General features: G+C 39.1%; 1 protein-coding gene across 1 annotated transcript in view; it reads left to right on the top strand.

The window, feature by feature from the left end:
- Adamtsl1 (ADAMTS like 1) overlaps positions 1 to 25,928 on the top strand; it is a 398,322-nt gene that overhangs the window by 192,483 nt on the left and 179,911 nt on the right. The window contains exons 10-13 of the mRNA XM_055629652.1: positions 10,894 to 10,944; positions 15,249 to 15,453; positions 16,950 to 17,097; positions 20,098 to 20,182. Coding sequence (XP_055485627.1) covers positions 10,894 to 10,944; positions 15,249 to 15,453; positions 16,950 to 17,097; positions 20,098 to 20,182 — 489 coding nt within the window. The remainder of the gene's footprint in view (positions 1 to 10,893; positions 10,945 to 15,248; positions 15,454 to 16,949; positions 17,098 to 20,097; positions 20,183 to 25,928) is intronic.

Here is a 25,928-nt window from a genome sequence, read left to right as displayed (position 1 = left end):
TCCACAACAGCAATCATCAGTCACAAATGCCAATAGCCAAAACATCCTTTCTTATTTATAAATGATATCTGTTATATTTCAAATCATAGTTTGCTAATTATATATGCATGAAAGAAAAAGAAAAAGGCTGTTACACGGGTGTTATAGGTGGAGAACATTCTATCTGTACATTTGGAGTGATGCAAAGTTTTTTTTCTATTCTTGACATTTTGAAGTATGTATGTTCGTGCTCCTTCGAGCTTATGTCATAAATTCTAAATTACACATGTAATTTGAAGTTGCTATTAATAATTAGTGTTTACAAATCATATACATACCTCATAAAAGTAAACTCATTGAAGGAACAAAAAGAATAGATAGCTTATAGCTTTAAATTTTAGTTTAATTTAGCTTCCTGTTTATATCAGAATACTAAAAGATGGGTGTGAAATAATACTAAATAAGGTGTTAAGTTTTGAGAAATAGTGAGTAACTGAAGTATTTTTAACTATGATAATTATAACCAATTCAATTGAGTCTGATTTTAAAATTACACTATTTATAAATTTTTATCCATACCTATAACAGGAAAAGGCATATTTGCCTTAATTCAGATGACTATTCATTATTTCCAACTTAGTCACAGGGAGACTGAAAATCTCACATATACATGTCTGTGAAATTTTATATGCGTGCTTCTAGGAGAGAGAGATTCATTTCCCCACAGTTCCATTCAGCTTTTCCTCACTTGGGAAAAGCTGCCTACAGGACGACATGGCCATGAATGAGGGTTTGGAATGAAAGCACCGTTGTTATCAATTTGAAGAAAATGTTTGTAATGAGAAAAATTTAGCCTTTGTTTCTAGTCTCTGGTTTTTACCCACCCTTCTCTGTGGGAATAACATTTTTGGCCCATTTCTTATTATCCAATGACAAAAAAAAAGTTAGGTTGAAAGAAGAGTGCCTGTTCAGTCTATACCCTGTGTTATTTTAAACTGTCTAATATAGCACATGCATAAATGTTGGGACAGGTGGCTATTAAAAAAAGAAGAAAGAAAAGAAAAAAAGAAGTTGGAAGCTAGAAAACTATTTTTTTTATTGAAGATCTAATTAGAGAAAGCTGTAAAAATTAAGACTTAGCAGTAGGAGATGCTTGAGGGAAGCCAGCCTGGGGAAGAGGAGTGTAGAGCTCAGCTTAAGGTGTTCCAGGCTTCCTGTGGAGTTCATGGCATTACCTTCTGCGCTCCATGAGGACCCCAGAAAGGCTTGGCTCAGGGCCTATCTGCCTTTCTAAGATGAGGTTCTCTCGTTGGATGATGGAATCAAGTCACTGAGCAACTGATTTCTCACTTTTAAAGATTTAATGGTGTCATATTAAGTGAAAAGGGGTACAATGACATTAAAACAACACCTTTCTGTCCAAAATCAGAAATTCTCAAAGAGCAAAAACAAAGGCATTCTTAGTATAAAATCACACATTTTTAATTCCCATATTGTTATATAAAATATCATTATATATAGTCACTTAGATCTCCTGTCTTTCCTGTAAACCCTAGGATCTGGGGCTCATTATATAAAATAGAAGTAAAATCATATCAGATAATGAGTTCAAGTCTTGTTCCCTTTCAAGAGAGAGATGTGCCATGAACAGCAAAAATGACACTAGGGGTTACAGAGATGGCTCAGGTAGGTGACAGAGCTCACTGCCTAAACATGAAGCCCTGGCATCCAAATACAAAACTATGCAAGGCCACAGATGCCTGTCACTCCAGAGCTAGCACAGTGGAGACAGAAGGACCCCTGGGGCTGGCTGGCCTCTAGCCTAGCTCCAGATCTGGTGAGATGCTCTGCCTTAAAAGACTAAGTAGTGGTCTCCATAGAAGGGCAATGTGGTCCTTTGATATTCCCTACTATAACAGCACCTGGACACACACACACGCACACATGCTTGAACCACACACAATATTTAGTAATGACTCTAAATAATCTTTCAACTTTAAGTTAATAACTTCCAAGCCTCGGCTTTTCCCTCAGTAACGCCTCACTACTTACCATTTGTCCAGTTGTGGGAGTCCTCCCTTCTTTTCCCTGTCTGCCTTCCCATCTCCTGTTTAGCTTTTCCTCCCTTCTCTTGTTTCTTGTTCTTATATTCTTCATGACATCACACCAGCCAGCTGCCATGGCTACAGATGATCCTGAACAGACAGTGAGCATCTGGCCTATTCTCTTCAAAAGGATTTCTGGTTTTATCACTTTCTCTGCTTCTCAACGTTCATTTTAAAACATTTAATGAAAATAATAGAATTCATTTACGTTCCCCAGTGGCCAGAATGAGCATTGTTACTGCATTCGCTGTTTCTTTTTTGGTTTTGTCAGTTGTACAGACAGGACTCTCCTACACAGAGCAGACACCTAGGATTCAGTGCTTCCTCATCCTTCGTTTCCTCTTCTAAAAGCAAGCCTCAACACCCAGGCCATGTAGTAACTTGATGTCCTGCTGAGGCAAAAATTCAGAATGCTGCCCTGTGGTAGACCTTAGCTGGCTGCCCAGCCATTGCTCTCACTGGAGTTGATGATTTCTGTTCATGTCACTTATGCAGTCATTTTTATGAAGTGATAAAATAGACCGTTTCCTAGCCAAAAGTGGCCCCCCAAAGGGAGCCAACACATCAGACTAAGAAAAGGGAAGGAGAGGTATAAAGCTTTAATGGCTTTTTGCTAAAATTAGTACTGTTTTTTCACTGGCAACTCGAGGCCATGATGTCACAGGGTGATCACGTGTTCTTACACAGTCTGCTGCAGGTGCCATGATAGTCCAGAATGAGCACTCCTGGAAGTCCAAAGATATGCCACTCCCACCTTTCAGGGATCTATTGCATGCTTAGGTCTCTGTTTTATACTTCTAACACTTATGAGCCTTCTCCCATGCCACAGACATCCCAGATCTAATCACATGTCAAACCTGTCATGTGTCTGCATTGCCATAATTGTCGCTTCTTCCTTACACCAGAGGCAGCCTTGTTGAAATGTGTACAGTGGCTCATGCCACTTTAGTCTCTTGGGTGGAAGGTCATACCTATTTTGTTGCCAGAAAGCCTCAGAGTATTTGCTTGTGGTGAAGAAACAACTAAAAAGGTTTCACTTGGCCATCTAAGAAGCACAGTGTTCCTAGAGCACTTTGAAGTAGAGAGCATGCAACCTTTTGCTGATGGAGACCCCATGCAGGGTGCTATGGAAAGAGCAGAGAGCCACCTTTACAGACTGATGTAGCATACACCTTTGGCTTTTCCCTCCAAGGCAATAATGAAGCAGCTTGAATCGGTGAGGGTTAGACAGGTGTAAAACACTCTCATTATGCTACCAGGGCACAGCCACTAGTAAACAAAATTACATCTAAATTCCACTTCCTCTTGGGAATTTAGAGCAACAATGTCCAACAGATGCCTAAACTTGAATGCTCCAAGTGGCAGTTCTGATGATCCAGGTGGTGTTTGGGGTTGGTCAGCTGTTTTGTGGTCTTTGGTTTTGTTTTTCCAGCTCTATTTCACTTTGACAAAAAAAAAAAAAAATCCAGCAGAAAGACACACATGGTATATACTCACTCATATAGATATATAACATAGGATAAACCTCCTAAAAACTGTACATCTAAAGAAACTAATCAAGAGAGAGGACCCTGACTAAAATGCTCAGTCCCCATCCTGAAAGGCAAAGGGGTTGGACATCAGAAGAAGAAGAAAACAGGAAACAACCTAGGAACCTGCCACAGAGGGCCTCCGAAAGCCTCTGCCCTGCAGACTATCAAAGCAGACACTGAGACTTATGGCCAACTGTTGGGCAGAGTGCATGGAATCTTATGTAAGAAGTAGGAAATATTAAGAGCTGGAGAGGACGGGAACCACACAAGGAGAGCAACAGAACCAGAAAATTTGAACACAAGGAACATCCCAGAGATTCATACTCCAACCAAGGACTATTCATGGAGATAACCTAGAACCCCTGCACAGATGTAGTCCACAGCAGTTTTGTGTCCAAGTGGGTTACATAGTAATGGGAAGAGGGACTGCCTCTGACATAATCTGATTGGCCTGCTCTTTGATCACCTCCCCTGAGAGGGGAGCAGCCTTATCAGGCCACAGAAGATGACAATGCAGTCACTCCTGATGTGATCTGATAGACTAAGATCAGAAGGAAGGAGAAGAGGACCTCCCCTATCAGTGGACTTGGGGAGGGGCATGCGTGAAGAATGGGGAGGGAGGGTGGGACCCGGAGGGGAGGAGGGAGAGGCTTATGGGGGGATACAAAGTGGATAAAGTGTAATTAATAATTTAAAAAAATTTTAAAAATCACAATTTGGTTACTACCAAATTGTGAAAATGGGTCTTAGATTTGAATCCTAGTAAAACTATAAAGAAATACTCTACATCTGCAAAGACAGTGCACTGAGAGGCATAGGCATTAAAAAAAAAAAAAAACTGAAGTCTCATGCTTACTGGGAGACCAACAGTAGAGCCTGGTGGAAGGAATGAAAGCTTTGGAGTGACACGACTTGGCTTGAGGCTACAGATCTGCCACCTAGAAGTTGAACAGCCTTTGGCAAATTACTTATTCTCACTAAGCCTCAGATTTTCATCCTGTAAAGTGACAATAATAACAGTCCTTACCTCATAAAATTGTCACAAGAAATAAATGCTACCATACATTTACAGGGCTTAGTGGAGGGCCTGACACACAGTAAGCATTCAGTAAATGTTACTGCAGCTATGACTGAGAGCACGGCCGAGCTGGTAGTACCGATGCTACCTTGAAAAACCGCTCTCTGGATGTTAGGGGTTTTTTTGTTTTGCTTTGTTTTTGGTTTTGTTTTTAACCAATGAAAAGGAAAGATGAAACTCTAAAATTCTCTGAGCCCAGAAAGTAGTTCTTACAATAGGAGACAATTCATAGGAAAATGTCACCTTGAAGCTAAATCACATTTATTGGGATTTTAAGGTAGAGATGATCTTACTTAGACTAATTCCTCAAGTGAACCAGCTGTGAGCCATTGCCATTCAACCCATAAGGGATTTTGTTGTTTTGGTTTCCTAAAAGGAAAGCCCTATTTAAGGACTAGAAAATGGATGACTTTTTGAGCAAGGAAAAAAAAAGGTGTCCTTAATAATACACATCTTGAAGTATTCTGTTTTATTGCAACAAGTGAATGACTGATTTAGAAAAAAAAATGAATGATTTAGAAAACTAACAACCTTCTTCTGACCAATCTCATTTAAATAGGTGGTTAAAAAAAAAATCTCATTTCTGCCTTCGTGGATTTATTTAGGATAGCAAAGCAAAGTTGTACTGCATTTCAGGGTGTGTGATCAAAGAGAACCAAAGCTCACAGACACACCACCCATTACCTGACAGTAAAATAATTGACCATACCTATAACTCAGTTATCAAGCAATTCATGTCTTCTATCAATCCAGTTCATTTTAACAGTTAGCTCCCTTCTTATATTACCTTTCAATTTTTTAAAACGTGTAACTAATTGGTGCAATCCTTTTAATCACCCTGTGAGTTACTCGGAAAGGGAATGTCATCCTCATTTTTTATTTTTACCTACCACTGTGTAAAACATTTCTTTACTTCACACCTTTAGTTTCCCATCTGTAAAAACATAATATTCCTGCCAGGTACTGTGAGGATTCTGTGAAATAGAGGTGCCAAGTATTCAGTGAATACACAGCTAGACTCAGACAGCTAAACTGACCTGCCCAAAATCATGCCCATTAAAAGTTTTTAAGATGCTTACATGTTCATTACTTTGGTTTAGTTTTCTGTTCCCTGTGGAGGTAACAGGCCAGAGAGGGTAAGGAGCATTCTGAGTGCAGCTCCATCAAAGCAAGCTGGGATATGGAGCTCCGTGCTTCCAGTTCCACGGCATCTCTCACTCTACAGAAACGCAGCCCTGAGACCGTTACCAATCCCCCGCAGTTACCCAGTCATGCGTGTTGCCTTCAGCAGCCAGGGAGGTCTGCTTCCAAAGTGACGTGGAACCATTGCACTGCAAGTTTGCGTGTTCGACAAAGTGAGCAGAATCCAGATGAAGCAAGCATCTTCCATGGAGTCTCAAGTATTGGTGTTCACTCGAGCCATTTTCTGGGACATGCAACAGAAGAGGAAAATAAATCCTAAGGAAAAAACAGTCCTACTTATTTAAAAGTAATACAGAAATGGCATTTATTGATGTCAAGAAAGAAATGCCAGAAATTTAAATTGCAGAAAGTTTTTATCATTTAATCTAAGATGCTAAAACTCTTCAGAAGTTAGTTTTATAGGAGGAAATGAGGTTTTGTCTGATACATTTTTCTTACATCATGTCAGTGAATCAGGGTTCTTGAGCCTGGTTCCCTTGCAACCCAGGTATCATTGATTGATACAAATTACACCATAATTTGGCATTACTGTGGTTAAAAAAAAACATCAGGACCACCTGGCACGATAGCGCATGCCTGTAATCCTGACACTCACGGAGACAAGAGGCAGGTGGATCTGTGTGAGTTTGAGGCCAGCCTGGTCTACAAATCAAGCTCCAGGACAGCAAAGGCTACACACACACACAAAAAAAATAAGGACTGCTATATAAAATATTTTATCAGTTGATTCCAACCTGACTCTCGGTCAAGGGCACCTATCATTTAGAACGTTGACAGGTGTTAGAGCAGGAAGAATTTGGAGACAATCATCTTAAGGTTATCAAGCTTGCAACTCAGCAGCCACCAGGCAGGAAAAAGTAATACAAATTCTCCAAGCCTGAGTTTCTTGCCTTCCATTCTCCCTTCATCTTAAAATTCATGTCTTGTCCACCACTTGGGTTTTTCATAAGATGGAAACAAAGATACAGATGTCCAGTACTCAAGGTCATATACATGGAAAGGATGTAGCAAGGAGAACACTGACATTCAACTCGGAAGCTTCTCATGTGGTCCTCCCCTCATTAGACCCTGATCCTCTCTCTCCGCCTCTCAAGGAAAATCAAAATTCTTGAGCTTCTTTTGACATTTCTTTAGTCTCTGCTGTGCTAGTTAGGAAGAGGGTGGTTTCTAATACTGCCTGGAAATCATCTAAGGAAGATGGAACCTCATAGAATACTGTAGCACATATAACTTCATTCTTGGGAAAAAAAAAAAACTGTAGTTTCCCAGTCTTTGAGGCTTAATGTTTGGTACCATGGAAAAGGTGAAGAGGAGCCAGCTAAAATCTGGGACACAAATATGCCCAAAGTGAGTTGGGTTGCACAGTTATGAAGCAATATGATGCTTATACATACATTTTTAATACATACGCACATATATGTATTTAGAGAGAGAGAGAGAACCACGTGTGTTAGGTGTCTGTGGCATGAATTACATTTGAGTTTTTCTTGTAAGGAAATATTTATCACAATACATGAATTCCACAACTGAGTGGTGTGGCCCCGATTCTAGCTTGACTTTTTAAGGTCATGGCTATTGTTCAAAGTGCATCTTAGATCATTCCTGCACAGAGCCTCACTGATATTTAGGTGGCATGTAGAATTATAGGTGATTTATTTAATTTAACTCATTTAATTCGTTTCTTTCAATTCCAAATGCTCCCATGTTATACTTTTTAATTTAAATTTTACTGTATTTCAGTGTTCTAATTGCTGAGGTTGTAGGAGACATGTTATTTTAGAACTTGCAAAACAGGAAGATGTTTTTTACTGCAAAGAAAAATATCCAACCCATAGGAACAAACCAGGGTTGTTAGGTATTTCCCTACTATATGTGTGAGAATACATATACATTTATGTATATACACGTATGTGCTTATATGTTTACGTGTATATACCTGGGAACACACATACACAAGCTGATAATTGTGTTATAGATGAAGCGTCAATATATAAATTCTCTAATGTTGTGGGCTTAATGATATATTCTATTTTATACTTATTTTATCAGGTACTTTATTATTAAAGGTGGCTCAGAGTGCTTTATAAATTTCTGTTCTGTGTAATATTTCATTATAAGAATCTGTCATAACATCAGACAGTTGAGTAAACTGGGTGCTTTGGGTCAATTAGGTGGAAAGTGTCTTTCTCTTTCTTATCTTCAGCTTCTGCTCTCAACACTCCTTACAACGGAGTAGTGTCACTGCCACTGTGAAAATATTCAAGGGGTCAGGTTATTGGAGCAGTGGAGAATGAGTGCCTTGCTCTTACAGTGTCCCTTTGTGATAATTTTTAAAACTGTGTTCACTTCCTTCCCTCCTGTCCATGTATTCAGAGATATGTCTAAATGTATGTACATAAACACACTCACATCTAGACCTAAACTTGGGAAGAGTTTCATCAAGTCCCTTAGTAGTGTCTCTTTCCACCATCCTTTATGATGTACACTGAGGGAAAAAAAATAATGTGTCCTAAAGGTAAGCAATGAGCATGTTAGGCAAGCTTCCCTTCCCCTCCATCACAGTGCAGGCAAAGTTCAGGGCTGTGGCCAGAGCCACAGGAGGGAGCAGAGCCCAGGCTCATGAAGATGCATTTGAGGGCTGGACAGAGCACCATTGTTTTGCTATAGTTCTGTTTTCACAGGTGCCACAGAGTCTTCGACATGACCCATGCCACAGAAAGACAAACAGACCTATAGGTTTAAAGATTCTTGTTCAAATACAAACATGATTTCTAAATCAATCCAAAGCAAAGCGTAACATCCCGACGTCTCTGTACTCTCCCCACTTCTCCCCTTTCTTCAGCTCACCTTGTCTTATTCAGTATTACTATCTCCATCTCAAATATCATCAGCAGATAAATCAGTTGACAGAGACCTGCAACAGCTCATTTTCATATTGAAGATGACAAATTACAGCCATAAATTTTTCCAAAGGAGAAGGTAATGGTATGCATTTCTGCATTTAGAAATTGATATAGAAATGAACCAGTTAGGTAAAACCTAACTTCAGCCTATTTGATTTATACCTTAATTTGCTTCTATTAAATAACAATATATTCCAAAATTTTAAAAGAATTTTGAGATACTAGCATTCTTTAAAATACTATCATTTTAAAAGAAAAATTCTCTTGATTATTACATACAAAAAAATTATTTAAAAGAGATCTTGTGTTTCTAACAAAAACCAGGATTAAGCTTTTATCAGGAGGTAGGAAAAAAAAGGGGATATTTAACTCCAAAAGCTGGGACAAAATTTAATATGATAATCATTTCATTGTTGTGTTAAAGACCCACACAGTTCATGCCCATTGCAGTATCTCTCTCATGAGCACTGTGACAGAATATACACAGGTGTGCCCCCTCATTTGCATACCATGAACATTTTTATCAGGAAATGGGTAAAAAAAAAAAAAAAAACAGTCAAATAAATAAACACAGAAAACCTACTTCTGTAAAGTAAATTAGTGAATAAACATTCCATCCCGGGAAATCTGCTTTTACAACCATTTCTACTTTCTCTGAAATGCACCTAGATTCTCTCATGCATCTCCTTCAATTTTAGTCAGTTTCTTAGGGCCTTACAGTCAGTCCTCTTTTTTGTTGTTGTTTGTTTCTTTTCATAATTTTTAGTCCATGTTTTTTGCTGTCTGATGCACAGCAAAAAAGTCCAGCCCAGTTTTCCTAATGAAATGCTTAGATTTGGTAGCTGTAGTTTTAAAAGTATGATACCAACCCATGTCAGATGACAGAGTCAAGGTGGAAATCTGTTCACTTAGATGTAAGTGTAAACATACTGAACATATTTTAATTATTATGTAGATATGTAAATACACACACATGCATCCCAGGAACACAAGCAGAATATACAGGTCTCTTTAGTGTTCAAGAGAGGGGTTCCCCAGCACTTGTCATATGAAAATAAACCATCTTCTGTTTGTGCCCTTCCACACTCTTTCTATCCTCCTTATGATGGGAGCCTCTGCCGCCCTAGCATCTCGACAGCCAAGTAGTAAGACATTTTTCACCACGGGGGGGGGGGGGGATGACACCATGTTACCAATGAGAGATACTAGTTGAAATCAAAGAATTGGGTAACCTAGTACACTGGATACCTAAAGACCTTCAACACAGCCCGTGCCGTCCTTTCTTGCTCATCCCTCAGCCACACAGTACAAAATGCCCGTCTTGTGGCAGCACTCAGTCTCTGAACCCCACCAGGTTGCCAGGGTATTAATGACAGCCCCAACAATCAGAAGCAGCCTGATAAAGCCATTAGCGCTGTATAATATTTTATAGACGAAAACACTTTCATATTTGTGAACAGTTTCATTACTTCCTTTTGGTAAGGAGTTTGCTCTTGCTAACCGTTGCCTATAACATTTGGTAGTTCCTCCCTCCCCTTGATAAAACATCCAAGTGGCTGCTCTCCAGGTGTTAGTGAAGCTTCAGATCTGCCAGAAGTGGGAGCCTATTTGCTGATGCATGTTGTAGTCTTGTCAGTTCTGTAGTCCATAACCTCCTGCTCACAGAGCTTTCTCTTTCATCAACAGTGAGACAGTAACTGTAATTGCTCCATGGGCATCTGGAAGTAACATTAATAATGATGATAATAATAATGACCGCATAGGATGGATAATTTGGGGGATTAAAGAACATTTACAAGCTTGTTGTGCCATAGCTAATAATGCGGTACCAAGGTTTCTCACCATCTCCCTTTTCAGTGGTATTTCCTGCGTGGATCAGAGGACTAATTATAGAAAATAGTGTTTTCAAAGAGCTTTCCCCAGTCTCCAGCCTACACTAGCATAAATATCGAACTGTTTCAGTGCTGTTTTCAGAGATGATTTATAAATGTTTTTTTGCAATTGTATAAGAAATGTGTATGATGTAATCATTTAGTGTTTATCTTGTTGTGTGTGCCTTCTACTCAGAGGGTTGGCATTGTTGTTCCTAACAGTGACGGATACAAGCAGATCATGCCTTATGACCTCTACCATCCCCTTCCTCGGTACGTAAATCAATCGTCCTGATGTTAGAATGAGCAGTTCGGTCTTCTGATGCTTTAGTGTATGTATGTAAAACGTAGAGCTGTAGATTCTGTTATTTCTACAAATAAGATGGTAGGTGGTAGATTTTTGCAAATCCAACCTGAGCTCTCCTCTTGACTAATCCTGGCCTACCCATAGTGTAGGCTTGTCGCTCAGAAACCGTTTTGATGGAAGCACATTTTATTGGAGTGGACACAGTAACCCACCGTAATTAGCTACGGTACGTCTGTTTCTGCCATGTCTTCCATTCACTCCCTTTTCACTCCCTCTCCGGCTCCTGTGGGTAGGAGCCTGCTCGCTGCAGAGCCATTGCTGACTTAAACAAACACTGCCCGAAGTGTGATCACAACACCACAGCATAAAATTTCAGACATGGAATTATTCCTACAGGGGCTTTGTTCACCTTCTTTACTTCTGAAGAATTATAATCACCTACGGGTAATTTCATATTCTTATTGTTGAGAACATTTTCCAGAGTAAGTTTTGTTTGTTTGTTTGTTTGTTTGTTTGCTTGTTTTTCCCAACATGTAAAGATCAGTTGCTGTATTATTTCATTAAAGCATATTTTAAAGACTAGGAGAAAAGGTATTCAAATATTTTTAAATGGTTTTTTAATCTTTATATTTGTGAGAAAACTGGGGTTGCTGAGAAGCACACTAGTTACCAGTTGTATTGCTTGCTGTATCGGAAGTAGCTCCACAGGTAGCAGAAATTGGAATTAGTTTTAAATAGCTCTGCTGTTTTCTTTACTAATTTGGCCCCCAGGGAGTCAGCTGCTATTTAGAGTCCCAGGTTTCTATGAGACCATGAGCAGTTAACATAATCTACAGTAGTTTGCTAAATCCTAAACTAAAACATGCCAGCGAATAACTGTTTTTGAACAGCAACATTCAGCAAATTTAATTGAAAGTCTCTGAATTCCTAATCTATTCTAATTTAATTAGATGCTAATCCTACACCACAGTGAGACCTCAGTCTCTCAGTCCTAGCTCAGCAACCTAGATAAATAAACACGCATGTTCACACAGATATGAGTGGGTCCTATGTAGGTATTCACACGTGTATAAATGCATATAATGTTGTCCAGTGTCCAGCAAAAAATTCCCAGTGACTGGCAGGAGACGGTCTTGTCAGCACTCTAGTTGCCATGTTCAAAGGGAGATTGGCTGACGCTAGATACCATTGTTGCAAAATGGCTACCTGACCAGTCAGCTGGCTCCTACAGTGCTATAACTGTACTGATAAAGAAAACGATAAATGACCTCAGAATGCTCCTTGGGTATCTTTGTCCAGAAGTCTTCTCTATAATGTACTGAAAGAAATCTAAAGATAAACATAACTGAGCCAAGATTTCCTTGAGTTCCATTTCTGCATCTGTAGGGTAGTAAGTATGCTAGGATATTTGCTCTGTTCATATGGAGGAAAGCCATCTACTTTAAAACAAACGTAGAGCCGGGTGTCAGTGTGAACAGCACTGAGTTTATGTTTCTCCGATCAGGAAATCCTTAGATTCCTGTCATATTCTACGATTTTTCTTCTTTATTTTTTTCTGGTGTAAGTAATGCTTTTCATATGGTAGTCTCGACTTCCTATAGAGTAAGACTTCCCTCGAGGGTCTAAACTCTGGTGCTGCCTCAAATGCCTACTTTCCACTCGCTGGTTTGTGCACAGTGTCCTGTGTAGTTATTTGATATGTCTATGCATCTCAGCTGAAGAGGGCAGATCCATTGGCAAACGGGCTACATTTCTCGCCCCTTGCACTTCTGTTTCCCAGTAGTTCCAAAGACACGAAGTAGGCTGTACTGACAAAGTTCTAGCAAGTGGCAGCTATTCCTATAAATGGCTTATCATTTAACAGAAGTAAAGCTCACGTAGTTTTCAAATAGAAAGTCTTGATAACTGAGGCAGAAAGCCTCCCTCTTTAAAACATTTAAGCAGGGTTCACACGAGTAGAGACACACACACAATTAATACACTTTAGGTTGTAATTTCCCGCCCTCTGCCCTTCCTTTAGCCTAAATCGCAGTGTAACAATACATCATGATGAACTGTCTTAATTGACAGTGAGCTCATATCTCTTTCTCTACATTCTTTTTAATTTTGAAAAATTCTTAAACTAAACCTAGTCTAGATTTAAGGTGATTAAAACTCAAGCAAGCTGAAATGTATGACATTTATATTTATATTCATTTATATTCTTCTAGGACAAGATTCTTGGATATATTTTCTTTTATTTGTAGTGTTCACGCTGTCCGCTGTTTTAATATCTCTTGACAAAAGAATGCCATCTCTCACCTTTTGTTAGACTTTAACATACTTAAATAGGCTGTGCTTTAAAATCCTCTATGTTCTTTATTATTACATGAGAAGTCACATACTATTTCACATACCAACCTGATTTGTAAGTTTGAGCCATGCTATGCAAAGTGGTATTATCCTCATCTATCTTGTTATGATAATGACACTAAAATATCCATACATTGTGAAACCGCATGGGTACGGCTAGCATTAAGCAGAAATTAATCATTCGCCCTTTCATAAGGGGTGAAATTTTAAGATTTTAGAGTATCAACTAGAGAATGTTTTCCCTTATAGAACTGCAATCATCTAGGTGATTAAATATCCATTAAAATATTGCTGTTCCACTGTCAGATTAAATGTAGCCTGAGTATATACTTATATGTTCGGCCCATCTTCCATCTGAACCAGGCCTGTTCTCCACCTCCAGCAGGAAGTCATGGGGAGATTTACAGGAGAATAGAACTGTCTCATCCTTTGCAAGGAGAACTCTGCAGAACCGCTCCATTCCCTTGAAATAACTTTTATTCAATCTCCTAAGGGTCAGACAACCTCAGTTTCCCCACAATAACATTTTTATGTGTCTTCTGGGGGAAAGTACTGAATTTGGCAGCATAGCTTGTCTATTGGCAGTGGAGACAAAGGCCTGTGCCTAAGCCCAAACAGCACAGACCAAATGGAACAGAAACTTCTCTAACATGGGAAATGTGCATTACTATTCTGGCTCCTTCAGAAGAGAAATGAAGTCCATAGTATATGTGAAACTTACTTAAAGAATTATTACAGTTATTAACTATGTGATACTTAAAAATGTAGCTACTGAAGTGTGTCTGCTCAGGGTCATTTTGGTGCTTTCCCATTAAAATTAGAATTCTCATGAAGTCTCCATAGCAATCCTAACTATTGAAAGTACATGTAAGAAACAAGGATAGCTCACTGGGTCCCATGATGCTGTGAACAGGAGTTCTATGTGTCTAAATCTACAGAGGGAGAGAAAGGAATTAGGAGGTGAAGATCTGGTCCCAATTGCTACAAAACTGAAAAATAGAAAAGAAAGAAGAAAGAAAGAAAGAAAGAAAGAAAGAAAGAAAGAAAGAAAGAAAGAAAGAAAGAAAGAAAGAAAGAAAGGTTAAATTCTTTTAAGCATCATTGGAAATCTTGTTATTTTCTGCCTTAATTTATCAGCATATCTCTATTCAGTTGCCATAAGCCTTTCAACCAAAACCAAGCATGTTTACAAGTCGAGGAGTGCTTCACTGAAGGAAGTCTGTGGGTCTGTCACCAGCTAGAAAATAATACTTGTTATTGACACTTATGTTCCTCAACTTGCAGATGCACAGGCCGAGTAGACAACTTGTGCTGAGTGTGTGGAATCCCAGAGCTGACAGTTGCAGAAGGGAGAGAAAAAGAGCTTTTGTGTGGGGAGATCATGTATGAGCTTTTCCTATTAAAAAAAAAAAAAAAAATCCAGAAGCGAAAGTAAAACATTAAAGACAAAAATATCCACCCAAATCTAGACAAAAGTCTTAGTTCTTTATTTCAGTTTTAGTTTTTACAAAAATACATACTGGGATTTAGTACAAAATAATTAAACTTTAATACATATGTAAGCATACATACATGTATGTATATATGTGTGTTAAATACACATAGTATTTGTGTACAGAGAAACCACAGAAAGAGGACTGCAAACGGAACCTCCATTGTTGATAGGTTACAGACAGCCCAGGCATCCTGTGGCTTGCTCCCCAGATTGTAATCTCCTGTATTTCTGTAGAGATCCAAGATGTATGAAACAGTCTTGCCAAGGTTGAAGCTTTCCGTCCTAATGAAATTTCAGCCAATAGAGAGTTTCAGTTCTCTGGAGAACCAATGGCCGGCCCAGGGCGTGGGGTTGGTGTGACAGGTCACTGAGGAGGTTTGGCAATTTGCATGTCTGCCCTGATGACTCCCCTTGCTTCTGTAGGTGGGAGGCCACCCCGTGGACCGCGTGCTCCTCCTCGTGTGGGGGGGGCACCCAGAGCCGGGCAGTTTCCTGTGTGGAGGAGGACATCCTGGGGCATGTCACTTCAGTGGAAGAGTGGAAATGCATGTACACCCCTAAGATGCCCATCGTTCAGCCCTGCAACATTTTTGACTGTCCTAAATGGCTGGCACAGGAGTGGTCTCCGGTAACTGTGCCCTCTTTCTTTGTTCAGTAGGAGAGTAAGTCCACTCTTACCTGTCGCCATCATGCTCCACTGAGTGCCCCGTGCAGCATCAGCCTTCTCCACTCTAGGTGGCTCAACACCTGCCATCCTAGTTCCTGGAGGAGGAAGGTCCCAGTCCAGCATGACCAAATGTTCGTTAAACTTTCTTCAAGTTACTCCAACTTGGCTTCTTCTCTTCCCTATTGGGAAGCAAATCCCTTCCAAGAGTTATTGGTGTTGAATGACCCTTAATCTGTGAGAGCTGCTTCTATAAGATGGCTTGGTTAATTTCATTTTTATTATACTGTGTCTTATGTAAAAAGATTGTGAAGAGTAAAAAAAAAATGTAACTATGTATATCTTCACTGAGAAGAAAAAGGATTAAATGAGAACAGCACAATAGTTAAGAATGGATATGAAGTAGAATTATTGCTACCAAAAAATGCTACCTACATTTGCTTTCATCATTGCTATAATTGAGCTCAAAGCATTATTCTTAGCTGGGTGTATAGCTCAGGTCTGTTATCCCAATGACTTGAGAGAGTGATACGAGTTCAAGGCCTGCTTGGACTACAGAGATGAACTCTGTATCAAAATAAAAAGTAAATTAAAAAAGGTCAGTAATATGACTCAACAGTAGAGGATTTGCCTAGTATGTCTGAGGCCCCAGGATCAGGTTCAGTCCCCAGCACTGTACACAAACACACACACACACACACACACATACACACACACACACACACACACACACACACACACACACACACACCACACAGTTACTCTTGGTTTCCCACATACATTGTAAAAAGGAAATGGAGAAGGAGATAAAAAGATGTGGAAGTAAACCCCTGTGTCCTTTCCACAGAAACAGTAACAGATATAACAAAACATTCTGCACTGCGGCTGTCATGACAAATTCAAGAGCCGGGCATTTCCTCTATCAGACCTGCCCCAGGGCTAGCAGAATTCTCAGAGATGCTCTCTCTATCTGCCCACTGAGTGCCAACGATTATTCCCATTTTAGCTGCATTCTCTACGCTGCATTATAAATGTTTTATGGTAGAAGTTTAACACCTCCTAATATCCTTGCAGGAGTAAGTAGTTCTCATATTTTGGACAGATATGTGCAAAGTGAGTAAATGAAGTTACATGGGTAATCGAACTTGAGCATACCTATAGCTTTGTGTCTTCTGCATGGTACTGTATGTGTGTCTTAGCACACAGTACAACTAATCACTAATTAATCGTATCCTAAAATTTTAAAGGAATGAGTTAATTTTCAACTAACTTCACCTCTGAAGCCAGATCTAATAACTGATGAGAAGTGGCTTAAATCCACCAGAAGAATTCATGTATGTTATTTTTTTTTAAAGAATTATATTATGTAAGTTTTAGGTGGAAAGTCAAATAAGTAAATCGGGCTTTGCCTATGAGTCCTCTCTCTCTCTTTCTCTCTCTCTCTTGCCATCTCTTCCCAGTGCACGGTGACCTGTGGCCAGGGACTCAGATACCGTGTGGTTCTCTGCATTGACCACCGAGGAATGCACACAGGAGGCTGCAGTGCGAAAACAAAGCCCCACATAAAAGAAGAATGCATCATACCCACACCCTGCTACAAACCCAGAGGTAACTGCACAGCAGCCCTTCACCCTGCCTGGGCGACAATGGATCCTCAGGCAACTCTAATCTCCTCAGATTGGGTTAAACTATCCCAAATGTTCTAAGCAATGATTCTGTATAACATAGGCTACTTTAAATAGACTTGATTCTTTTCTTTTTTTTTTTTTTTTTTTTTTTGCATTTTCAAATGTTTTGTTGTTTTATTTTACAATGTTTTTAGTTTTGTGTAAAATAATAGTTTTCATTATGGCATTTTCATTCATATAGATGCATATATGTATGTGTGTATATATCATTATAACTTGCACTTACTCACCCCACCACAGCCCTCTTCTGCTCTTGTCACTCACTGATCCACTTTCTCTGCCGAAATAGTTGTTCTGTGCCTCAGTGTCATGTGTGTGTCTCTGTGTCTATGTCTGTATGTCTTGTCTTTCTCTTTCCTTCTGTGTGTGTGTGTGTCCGTCTGTCCCTCTGTGTGCTTCAGTGTCGTGTGGTATGCGTGTGTGCGTGTGTGTATGTGTTGATTATGAGAGAAACTGTGTCTTTCTGAGTCTGGCTAATTTCACTTAACATGATGATTACTAGTTCAAATGATCTTGATTACATCCTTTATGAAGTAGCAGATATAGAAGTCTATGTATGTATTTGTCTTCCAAATCATAAAGCTGTTTGAATATCAGTGCTGAAAAATACTGGGTTTATCTTCATAAAGGAAACCCAGATTATACATATATAGTTATATATCTACAATTATGTGTGTAATTTACTGTTCACATTTCTTACTTTTAAAAACAAGGAGAGAATCCAAATATTCTACTTTACTGAGCTTGACATATGCTAGGAAGTCACAAACATCAAACTAAGGAAGCAGAAAACTATTTCTATGTTGAAAACTATAATAATATGAGACTGAATTCCAGAAGTATAATTTGAAATAGAACTGTGATATGTATATATCTGAATTTAACAGACGTCAGAAACTATTTAAATTTTTAAAAGAATCTAGAAAATCTCTACTTAGGCAAGGGTCATTATAATTATGCTGGGTCTTCGTGATCTGTGTGAATTTTGATCTGCTTTCTGGTCAGTGTTGTTGGTCTGTATATGAAAACTCAAAATTACAAACCATTTAGATGTTCAGGATTCTCTATGATATGTTCTTCTAATTTGTAATGAGAAGCATAGTTCCCATTTCTTTCTTTGTATTGTTTCTTTGAGACATTATATTTCCATGAAAATCAGCCATAAAGTAGTCCTGCATTATACTTATTATTGGGATTGAGTAGCATTTTGAGCTCTTAATAGTCTAAAAGGAAAACAAAAAGACATAAGATTATTCTTTTTTCTTTTTTAATTTTTAATTTATTTTTATTAATTACGGTTTATTCACTTTATATCCCAGCTGTAGCCCTCTCCCTCACCTCCTCCCAATCCCACCCTCCCTCCCTCTTCTTCTCCCATGCCCCTCCACTAGTCCACTGATAGGGGAGGTCCTCCTCCCCTTCCATTTGACCCTAGCTTATCAGGTCTCATCAGGACTGGCTGCATTGTCTTTCTCTGTGGCCTGGTAAGGCTGCTCTAATAATTTTTAAGTCTAAGTCTGTAAAACGTGGAAAACACTATAGTATGTGCATCGGAGATCATGAGGTTACAATAGCTATGATGCAATAGGATTTTTAGTCTGCTCCCTGCCATATATTAGGTTTTCTCCAGACATCACTTTTAAGTGGATTATTGAAGACACTTTTTAGTGTCTTCAAATATCACATGAGATGGCCACAGGCACTCATGGGTTCAAGTCAGTAATGAAGTATTGCAAGGCTGTGGTTGTGCCAAGATGGACCCTCAGTTACGCTGGCTGTCCTTTGGCTAAAGTGAATGCTGGAGTTATAAAATGGTGCATATGCAGGCGGTCCACACCCATAAGCCAGTCGCCTTGGCTTTCGGCAGCTGTGCGTTTCTTTCTATATTTCTAGCTGCCAATAGAAGACAAGTAGTAAAAACCCAACTAAAAATAGCCAGTTCTTTATTATCTCTATCTTTATCGAGCAGCTTTAGAGGGAAGAAAAGTCAGCCTGTGGTTAACTCTCAAGAAGAAAATCTGGATTTTTCACAGCTAAAGTGATCTTGACTCTGTAAGCATCGTTAAAATACCACATGACTCCATGGCGCATGCATATGTGGACATATTTCTTTCATCTTCGCAATTATATGCTATAAAATGGTGACAGAGCTTCACTGGCTTATACTATAAAGGCAAATATGTCCATAAATGACCTTAATAAATATATCAGAAATGAAAATCTTGGCAGTTACTTCTGTAGAAGTTAGAACCTCCCGAGGTTTTTTTTTTTTTTTTTTTTTTTTTTTTCTCCTCCACATTTTCCCCAGGAAGCACTTAAGAAGATTGTCTGAGTTATTTGCCCAAGGCTAGATGAATAGGTAAAACACATCACATCACGGTTTATGGTCCTTCAGTTGCACATATTTCCATTGTTACTGAACCTTGGGAGTGATATTGAATAAGTCAGAACTTTAAAACAACAATGTTTTACAAATTTCAGCATGGTGGTTTATTTGATTTTAATATAATGCAACATGAGGTCACACTTAGCTAAAAGGCAAAACAGTTGTAAAAATGCCACAATATCATCAATTGTTTTGTGTTTATTTTAAAAGGTGTCAAAGGAGCTTTGTTGATTCTCTGTATGGTTATTGCCAGTGCTTTGAACAGGGACTTTCATACAAAAGGACTTTGCAACTCAGTGTAGAGAAGAGAAGCGTGTGTAGAGATGAGTGTTAGGAAGTCTTCTTCAAATCCACTGGCAAGCCTTCTTGCTCCAGCTCTCCTCAGAGACTACCATTTGCCACAACACTAAATATTTGCAATTATTAGCATGACTTCTACCTATGCAGCAAAGCTAGAAATTGCTGAGAATGAAGATCTGCCTTAAGCCCTAGGTAGTTTCTAATCTCTTCTCTTCTTGCTGTACTTATTCTCAGAGAAACTTCCAGTAGAAGCCAAGCTGCCATGGTTCAAGCAAGCCCAGGAGCTAGAGGAAGGAGCTGCTGTGTCTGAAGAGCCTTCGTAAGTTCAGAATGGGGAAGGCCCTGGAGGGAATTAGCAGGGTCTCACTGCTGGGGCTTTCATGGATTCTAAGCTGTGTGCAACTATCTGCCCAAGGAGGTGTGAGCCCTCTGGGCTTCCCAATCAGAGATGGATCTGTTGCCAAATGCTGGTCAACCTTCAGTTGCATTCAGATGAGAGTTAGAATTTTCTCACATTCTTCCTGTCTGAAACCAAGTATCTTTTCAGTTTTGCCTGACAAAGGGAGATATAAACGAGGTGCTTTCCCTCTTCTCCAAATTCTTTTTCTTTGTCAAGTAGGCAAAGGTGAGAAACTTCAGGCTGATGATATGAAAAGAGATTAGAGGGGCTGCGGGTGGAACTCAGTGGCAGAGCACTTGTTTTCCTAGTGTTTACAAGGGTCTGGGCTTAATCCTCAGTACAATGATGGATGGATGGATGGATGGATGGATGGATGGATGGATGGATGGATGGGTGGATAGGTGGGTGGGTGGATGGATGGATGGATGGATGGGTGGATGGATGGATGGATAGGTGGATGGGTGGATGGGTGGGTGGATGGATGGATGGGTGGATGGGTGGGTGGATAGGTGGATGGGTGGGTGGGTGGGTGGCTGGGGAGACAGACAGAATGATTTAATATGAAAGTCTGAGAACCATTCCACTTTCCTTATCCCTGAGCTTTGCAGTATGGAAATTCACAAAAAGTAAGACATAAATAAAATATATATACAGGTAAAAAGGCATATAATAGCTTTACCTCTTCATTGGAAGGATTGTAGCTTTTACCCAGTAACTTATGGTCCTATCTGAGTTCTCTTTGTAAACCATGAAATCTGGACCAATAGATACAGATTTACCCCAGACTTCAGAAAAGTAACACAGAAGAGAGAGAGGAGCAGATGGCTGGAAGGTCCTTATACCTTGATTCTACTAGAGACACTGACAGACATCTGTTACAGTTTTCACACAAGGAAATGCACTTTTACTGATCTATCCCATATATGGCAAAAGCTGTTGCACAGCTGGAAGCCTTTCTAGGTCACTTTAATGTAGATGCTAGGGTCCATATGCGTCATGGATATGGCAGGGCATGTGATGTAATCTTCAAGAATTCTCGGTAGAACACACAGGGTATCCCATAATTCTCAGATTCAAGCCAAAGTGTAAATTTTACTAGAGATATAAATGAAGATATTCAAATATGATTTTCTCCAACTTATTCTGCTTGAATCTAAATCTGAAAAGATTTTTCTAGGAAGTAAAATTGTGTTCTGGAGTATCAACAAATCTCAGTAATCGGTGGTCACTTGCAAAGCAATTGTACCAAACTACTTCATTCTCCAGAAGTTAAAAATAAAAATACAAAATGGTACATGCATTAAAGACCATGATTTGATTTAAGAGAACAATTCAATTAAACATAAAGTATTTGTTTACTACAATAAACATAAAGTAAAGTACAATAAATTTTTTTTTGAAGAAAAACCAACTAAAGGTGGCCAAATTTGGGGGGAAAGATGGTGACTGAAGGTCGCAAAGCAATCTTTGGTCAAATAGATGAAGACATTTTCCCTCCTTCTCCAGCCAGGATCTAGATCCCCCCCTGGCCAGAGCCTAGTCTCTGGCCCAGATCTAGTTTGACAGATCGTATTGCTGAGTAGGCTGTCAGGCCATTAACTCTACTACGAGTTCTGTCTGACACAGAGGGAAGGGCTGTGTTCACTGCCTCTGCTTGCTCCTCATGTGTATCCTATGGTTAAACATGTTCCCAACCAACTCTGTATTTCTTTATGTAAACAGTCTCTCTCCCTATACTTTAAATTTTGCCATCTGGTCTAAGGCATATCTGTCTGTAATACTGCATTCTGACTAATGTTAAAGAATATAACAAAGTTATATTCTTGTGGCTGAACAAAAACGTATTGCATCCATAATTATACTTCTTTCTGATTAGTCGATATTGTTCCAATGAATCCTGAAAGTGGAACTAAATGCTTATGAAGAAACATTTCATAGACCATGATCATACATATTTTATGATATATATTTTCCACTTGCATTCCAATTAAGATTCATTATGCCTAATTTTAATTTAAAAAAAAAAAGCTAAAGCAACTAAACACACTTTTAGCCATTGAAATTATAGCCATATAAAATTAAGTCATTAAATTTCACTCTTCATGTAATAGAATTGCCATCTTGGTGCGATTAATCTGAGCTGAAGTAGATTGTAATTGAAGTGCCAATTTAATGTAAAGGAAATATATACAGTTATGTTCAGAACAACAATTACATTAATACCAAAATGAAATAAATGACAGCTGTAGAATTAGGTAATGAAAGCTATATGTTTTCCACATTTTAATACATTTTACATGTTTAATGTACTGAGCCCTCAGATAGGTCTTAAGTGTCACATTTTTTAATTGATTTTGAATTTTAAAAACATAATTTTCCATGGTCTTAATTCCTTCTTTAAAAAAAGAAACACATAGACATGCTTCCAAATGTGTATAACAACCATAATTACTCTCCAAAGCACAATGAAAAAATGATATACTGTCAGCAAACCATTCTTCCTGCACCAAGAGACTCACATTGGTTAAATTAAACGGTAATGTGTAGAAGCAGCGGCTGTCAGTTCTGAACTGCTGCTCTGGGGCTAGAGGGAACAGAGGTCCAGAGCTGATATCTTCTGTACTAGCTCCAGCAAGCTTGGGAAAGCTATATAGGAAAGCAGCAAATGTCACCGGATTTCCCATATGGAAAGCGAAAATATTATCAACAGCCTGTCTCATTAAATAAATACAGGAAAATCACTCTATTTAAGCCCTTAGCATATGAAAATGCCCTTACTGAGTGTTAGATAGTCTTAATAACCCCAAAATGTAAAAGAAAAATTGATTAGCATTACCAGGAAGTATGTTGGAAGGCAATATCTCTGAGATATGTTTAAGGGAAAACTGTGATAAAAGACCTATAATGAATTGCCAAGAAATAAGTAGAGTATTGAAGAACACAAGAATGCTCTCACTTTGTGGGTCCACTAACCCAAACATGGTGTAAAATTTGTGAATCCAGATCTATCTTCCAGAAGCACTGAAATAAGTATACAGATTGGATCATTTTGCATGCCAGTCATCATATTAGGTTTCATCCGAGGGCTGGAGTTTGCAGCACTTTCAGAAACAAAACACCAACATTTTAAGATATCGTTTCTATTCCCAACAACAGAAGATGTATCCTAGGCAGATGGACTATGGCAGATGCATCATCTTTAGATTAAAAAAAAATGAAATTGCAAAACCACTTATGGGAATCCATGCCTCTAAGATGACACACATGGTTGTAGGTAAACATCCACAGTTAAGATTCTGGGTTTTTCTGAGGGTGGTAGAAACTGAAACGTACTACCAACAGATTCCCGATCGCATATCTTTCACCTTACCTGCAGTCTTAGCTGAGATGTATGCACTATCATCTCTACCACTTGACAAATACACATTATGACCTCTCTGACAGCTTAATTTCTTGAAGAAAAAAAAAAAATATGTCATACAGTGGTGATCTATGAGACTTTTAAAGAAATGTTAGACAGTTGTTACTCATCTGGATATTTTTAAAAGTCTGATCTGACATGGAATAAGAAAAAAAAATGTTTGTCTCCTTAACTCCTTAACAGACCACCTAATGTCCTAGAGGGTATCTTTCAAAGGAGATTATGTTTGCAACATGCAAAGGTCCGGTCTAGATGAATCACACACTCTGGCTTTGTCCTTCTAGACATCCAAGGCAGAGAAAGAAGGACTACTAGCTTCGTTCTTCTCACATATACTTCAGTTGCTGGTAGTTTTTCCTTGGTGGTTCAGAGTAAGCAATGATGAAAAAATGTCCTTTCCAGTTCAATGTAGCCAATATATTAATACTAATATTAACCAACCATCCCCTCATCAAAGAGCTGGCAGTCACCAGGCAGAAAGCTGGATACAGTAAGGTTGGGTAGTCCTTCTGCCTCGATCTTGCATTTTAAAAATCTTTGAGTTTTCTTAGCAGATTTTCAGTCAATACTTTTGGTTAGTAAGTCATTTGGAAGCTTCGATGTGATAACCAGGCACTAAATGTATTATCACAAATAACCTTGACATAAACAGAGGAAAAGAAAAGAAAACCAAGCGCTCGGGAAGGATGGCGATATCTGGATGCCACATGGCATTGGGTTAGCCACAGGGCAGGTTCAGTAAGAGACAAAAGGAAATTGTTGTCATGTGTTTGTGGCTTAGAACCCACAAGAATTTAGGTGTAAACTGGAGGACCAATAAGAGTCCCCATGATGATCCTACAGTCCTCACATGCCTTGTTTATCTTGTGGGAAGCAGCATTTCAATACATGTAGGACTACAGTTCAATATATTTAGCTACTATTTATACCCTATTAAGTTATTAGATAATTTGTATTTCTTAACTTAGTGCTTAAGAAGGGATACTTAAAAATCTCAGCTGTATGGCATCACTTCTTAGATCGCCCCAAAATGGGGATAGTGAATCAAACATCAGTAAGGGATTTATATAGTAGTGGTGTTTACATTCTCAGCACAAGATACCTGAGTTGTGTTTTCTTCCTGAGTCTTGGGCCATGGAAAGTAACAGGAAAAAGTTCTTTTCTTGTATTTTTGGTTGTGAGCCTTAATCTTCAACGACCGAGCCAAGAAATATCTTCTCCATGCATAGAAATAGACACAGTTTAAGAATCAAGAGCCATTTCATATGATAGCAAGAAATTACGTGGTATATTGTAGAATACAAGTGACCAGAAAGGATGCTGGAGCAACAGCAGGTTGAGCTCAGGAGCATGGGGTGAAAAGGCATGAAAACACTTAGTGTCAGAAATTGGCATATGGTGAGCTAATGCCTCACACCGAGCAGACAGTCATTATCTCCTCATAGGTTACAGTCTCCTCCCTTCCCGGCCTCATCCATAGCTGCCCTGTGTGTTTCCTGACATAGCAGGCTTCTGATGCTCGTTCTCCAACTAATACACATTTCATGATAGATAACTTTGGAAGAGCACACTGCCTGTTCACTGCTCACGCCTCTAATACCTGGAGCTAAACTGACCCATGACAGCCTGGAAGATGCAGATGTTTCAAATTTTACCAGCAGTGTTTTACTCTTGAAAAATCTCAGGGTTGAATCTGGAGAGATGGCTCAGGGGCTAAGAGCACCGACTGTTCCTTCAGAGGACTTGAGTTTAATTCCAAGCTCCCGCATGGTAGCTCACAATTCTCTATAACTACAGTTCCGGGGAGCCTGATGCCCTCTTTTGGCTTCAGCAGGCACCGGGTACACATATGGTACACAGATGACAAAACACCCATGCACATAAGAAATGACAATAAAGGTTTTAAAAGAAAGAAACCTCTGGGTGTTCTTCTCACAGAAGCAATAGAATTGTGAGTCAAACCTGAATATTGGCCTTGTGTCCACAGATTAAATAAATGTGCTCTACAGGGTGTAGGAAATGTTGCTGGTGACTGAACAATTAAGAGCACTTGTTGCTCTTCCAGAGGATATACACTCGATTCCCAGAACCCATACGGCAGCTCCCAACTGTCTATAACTCTAGTCCCAGATAATCTAATGTTTGGTTTTGTTGTTTTGTTTTGTTTTTTCTGACCTTTCTAGCTACCAGGCACATGTGTGCTGCACATACATACATGAAAGCATAACTCTCATACACATAAAA

This window comes from Psammomys obesus, unplaced genomic scaffold (assembly GCF_907164565.1).
Source record: "Psammomys obesus unplaced genomic scaffold, mPsaObe1.curated_primary_1811, whole genome shotgun sequence".
NCBI classification, from domain to species: Eukaryota; Metazoa; Chordata; class Mammalia; order Rodentia; family Muridae; genus Psammomys; species Psammomys obesus.
This window is presented reverse-complemented; position numbering and strand designations above follow the sequence as displayed.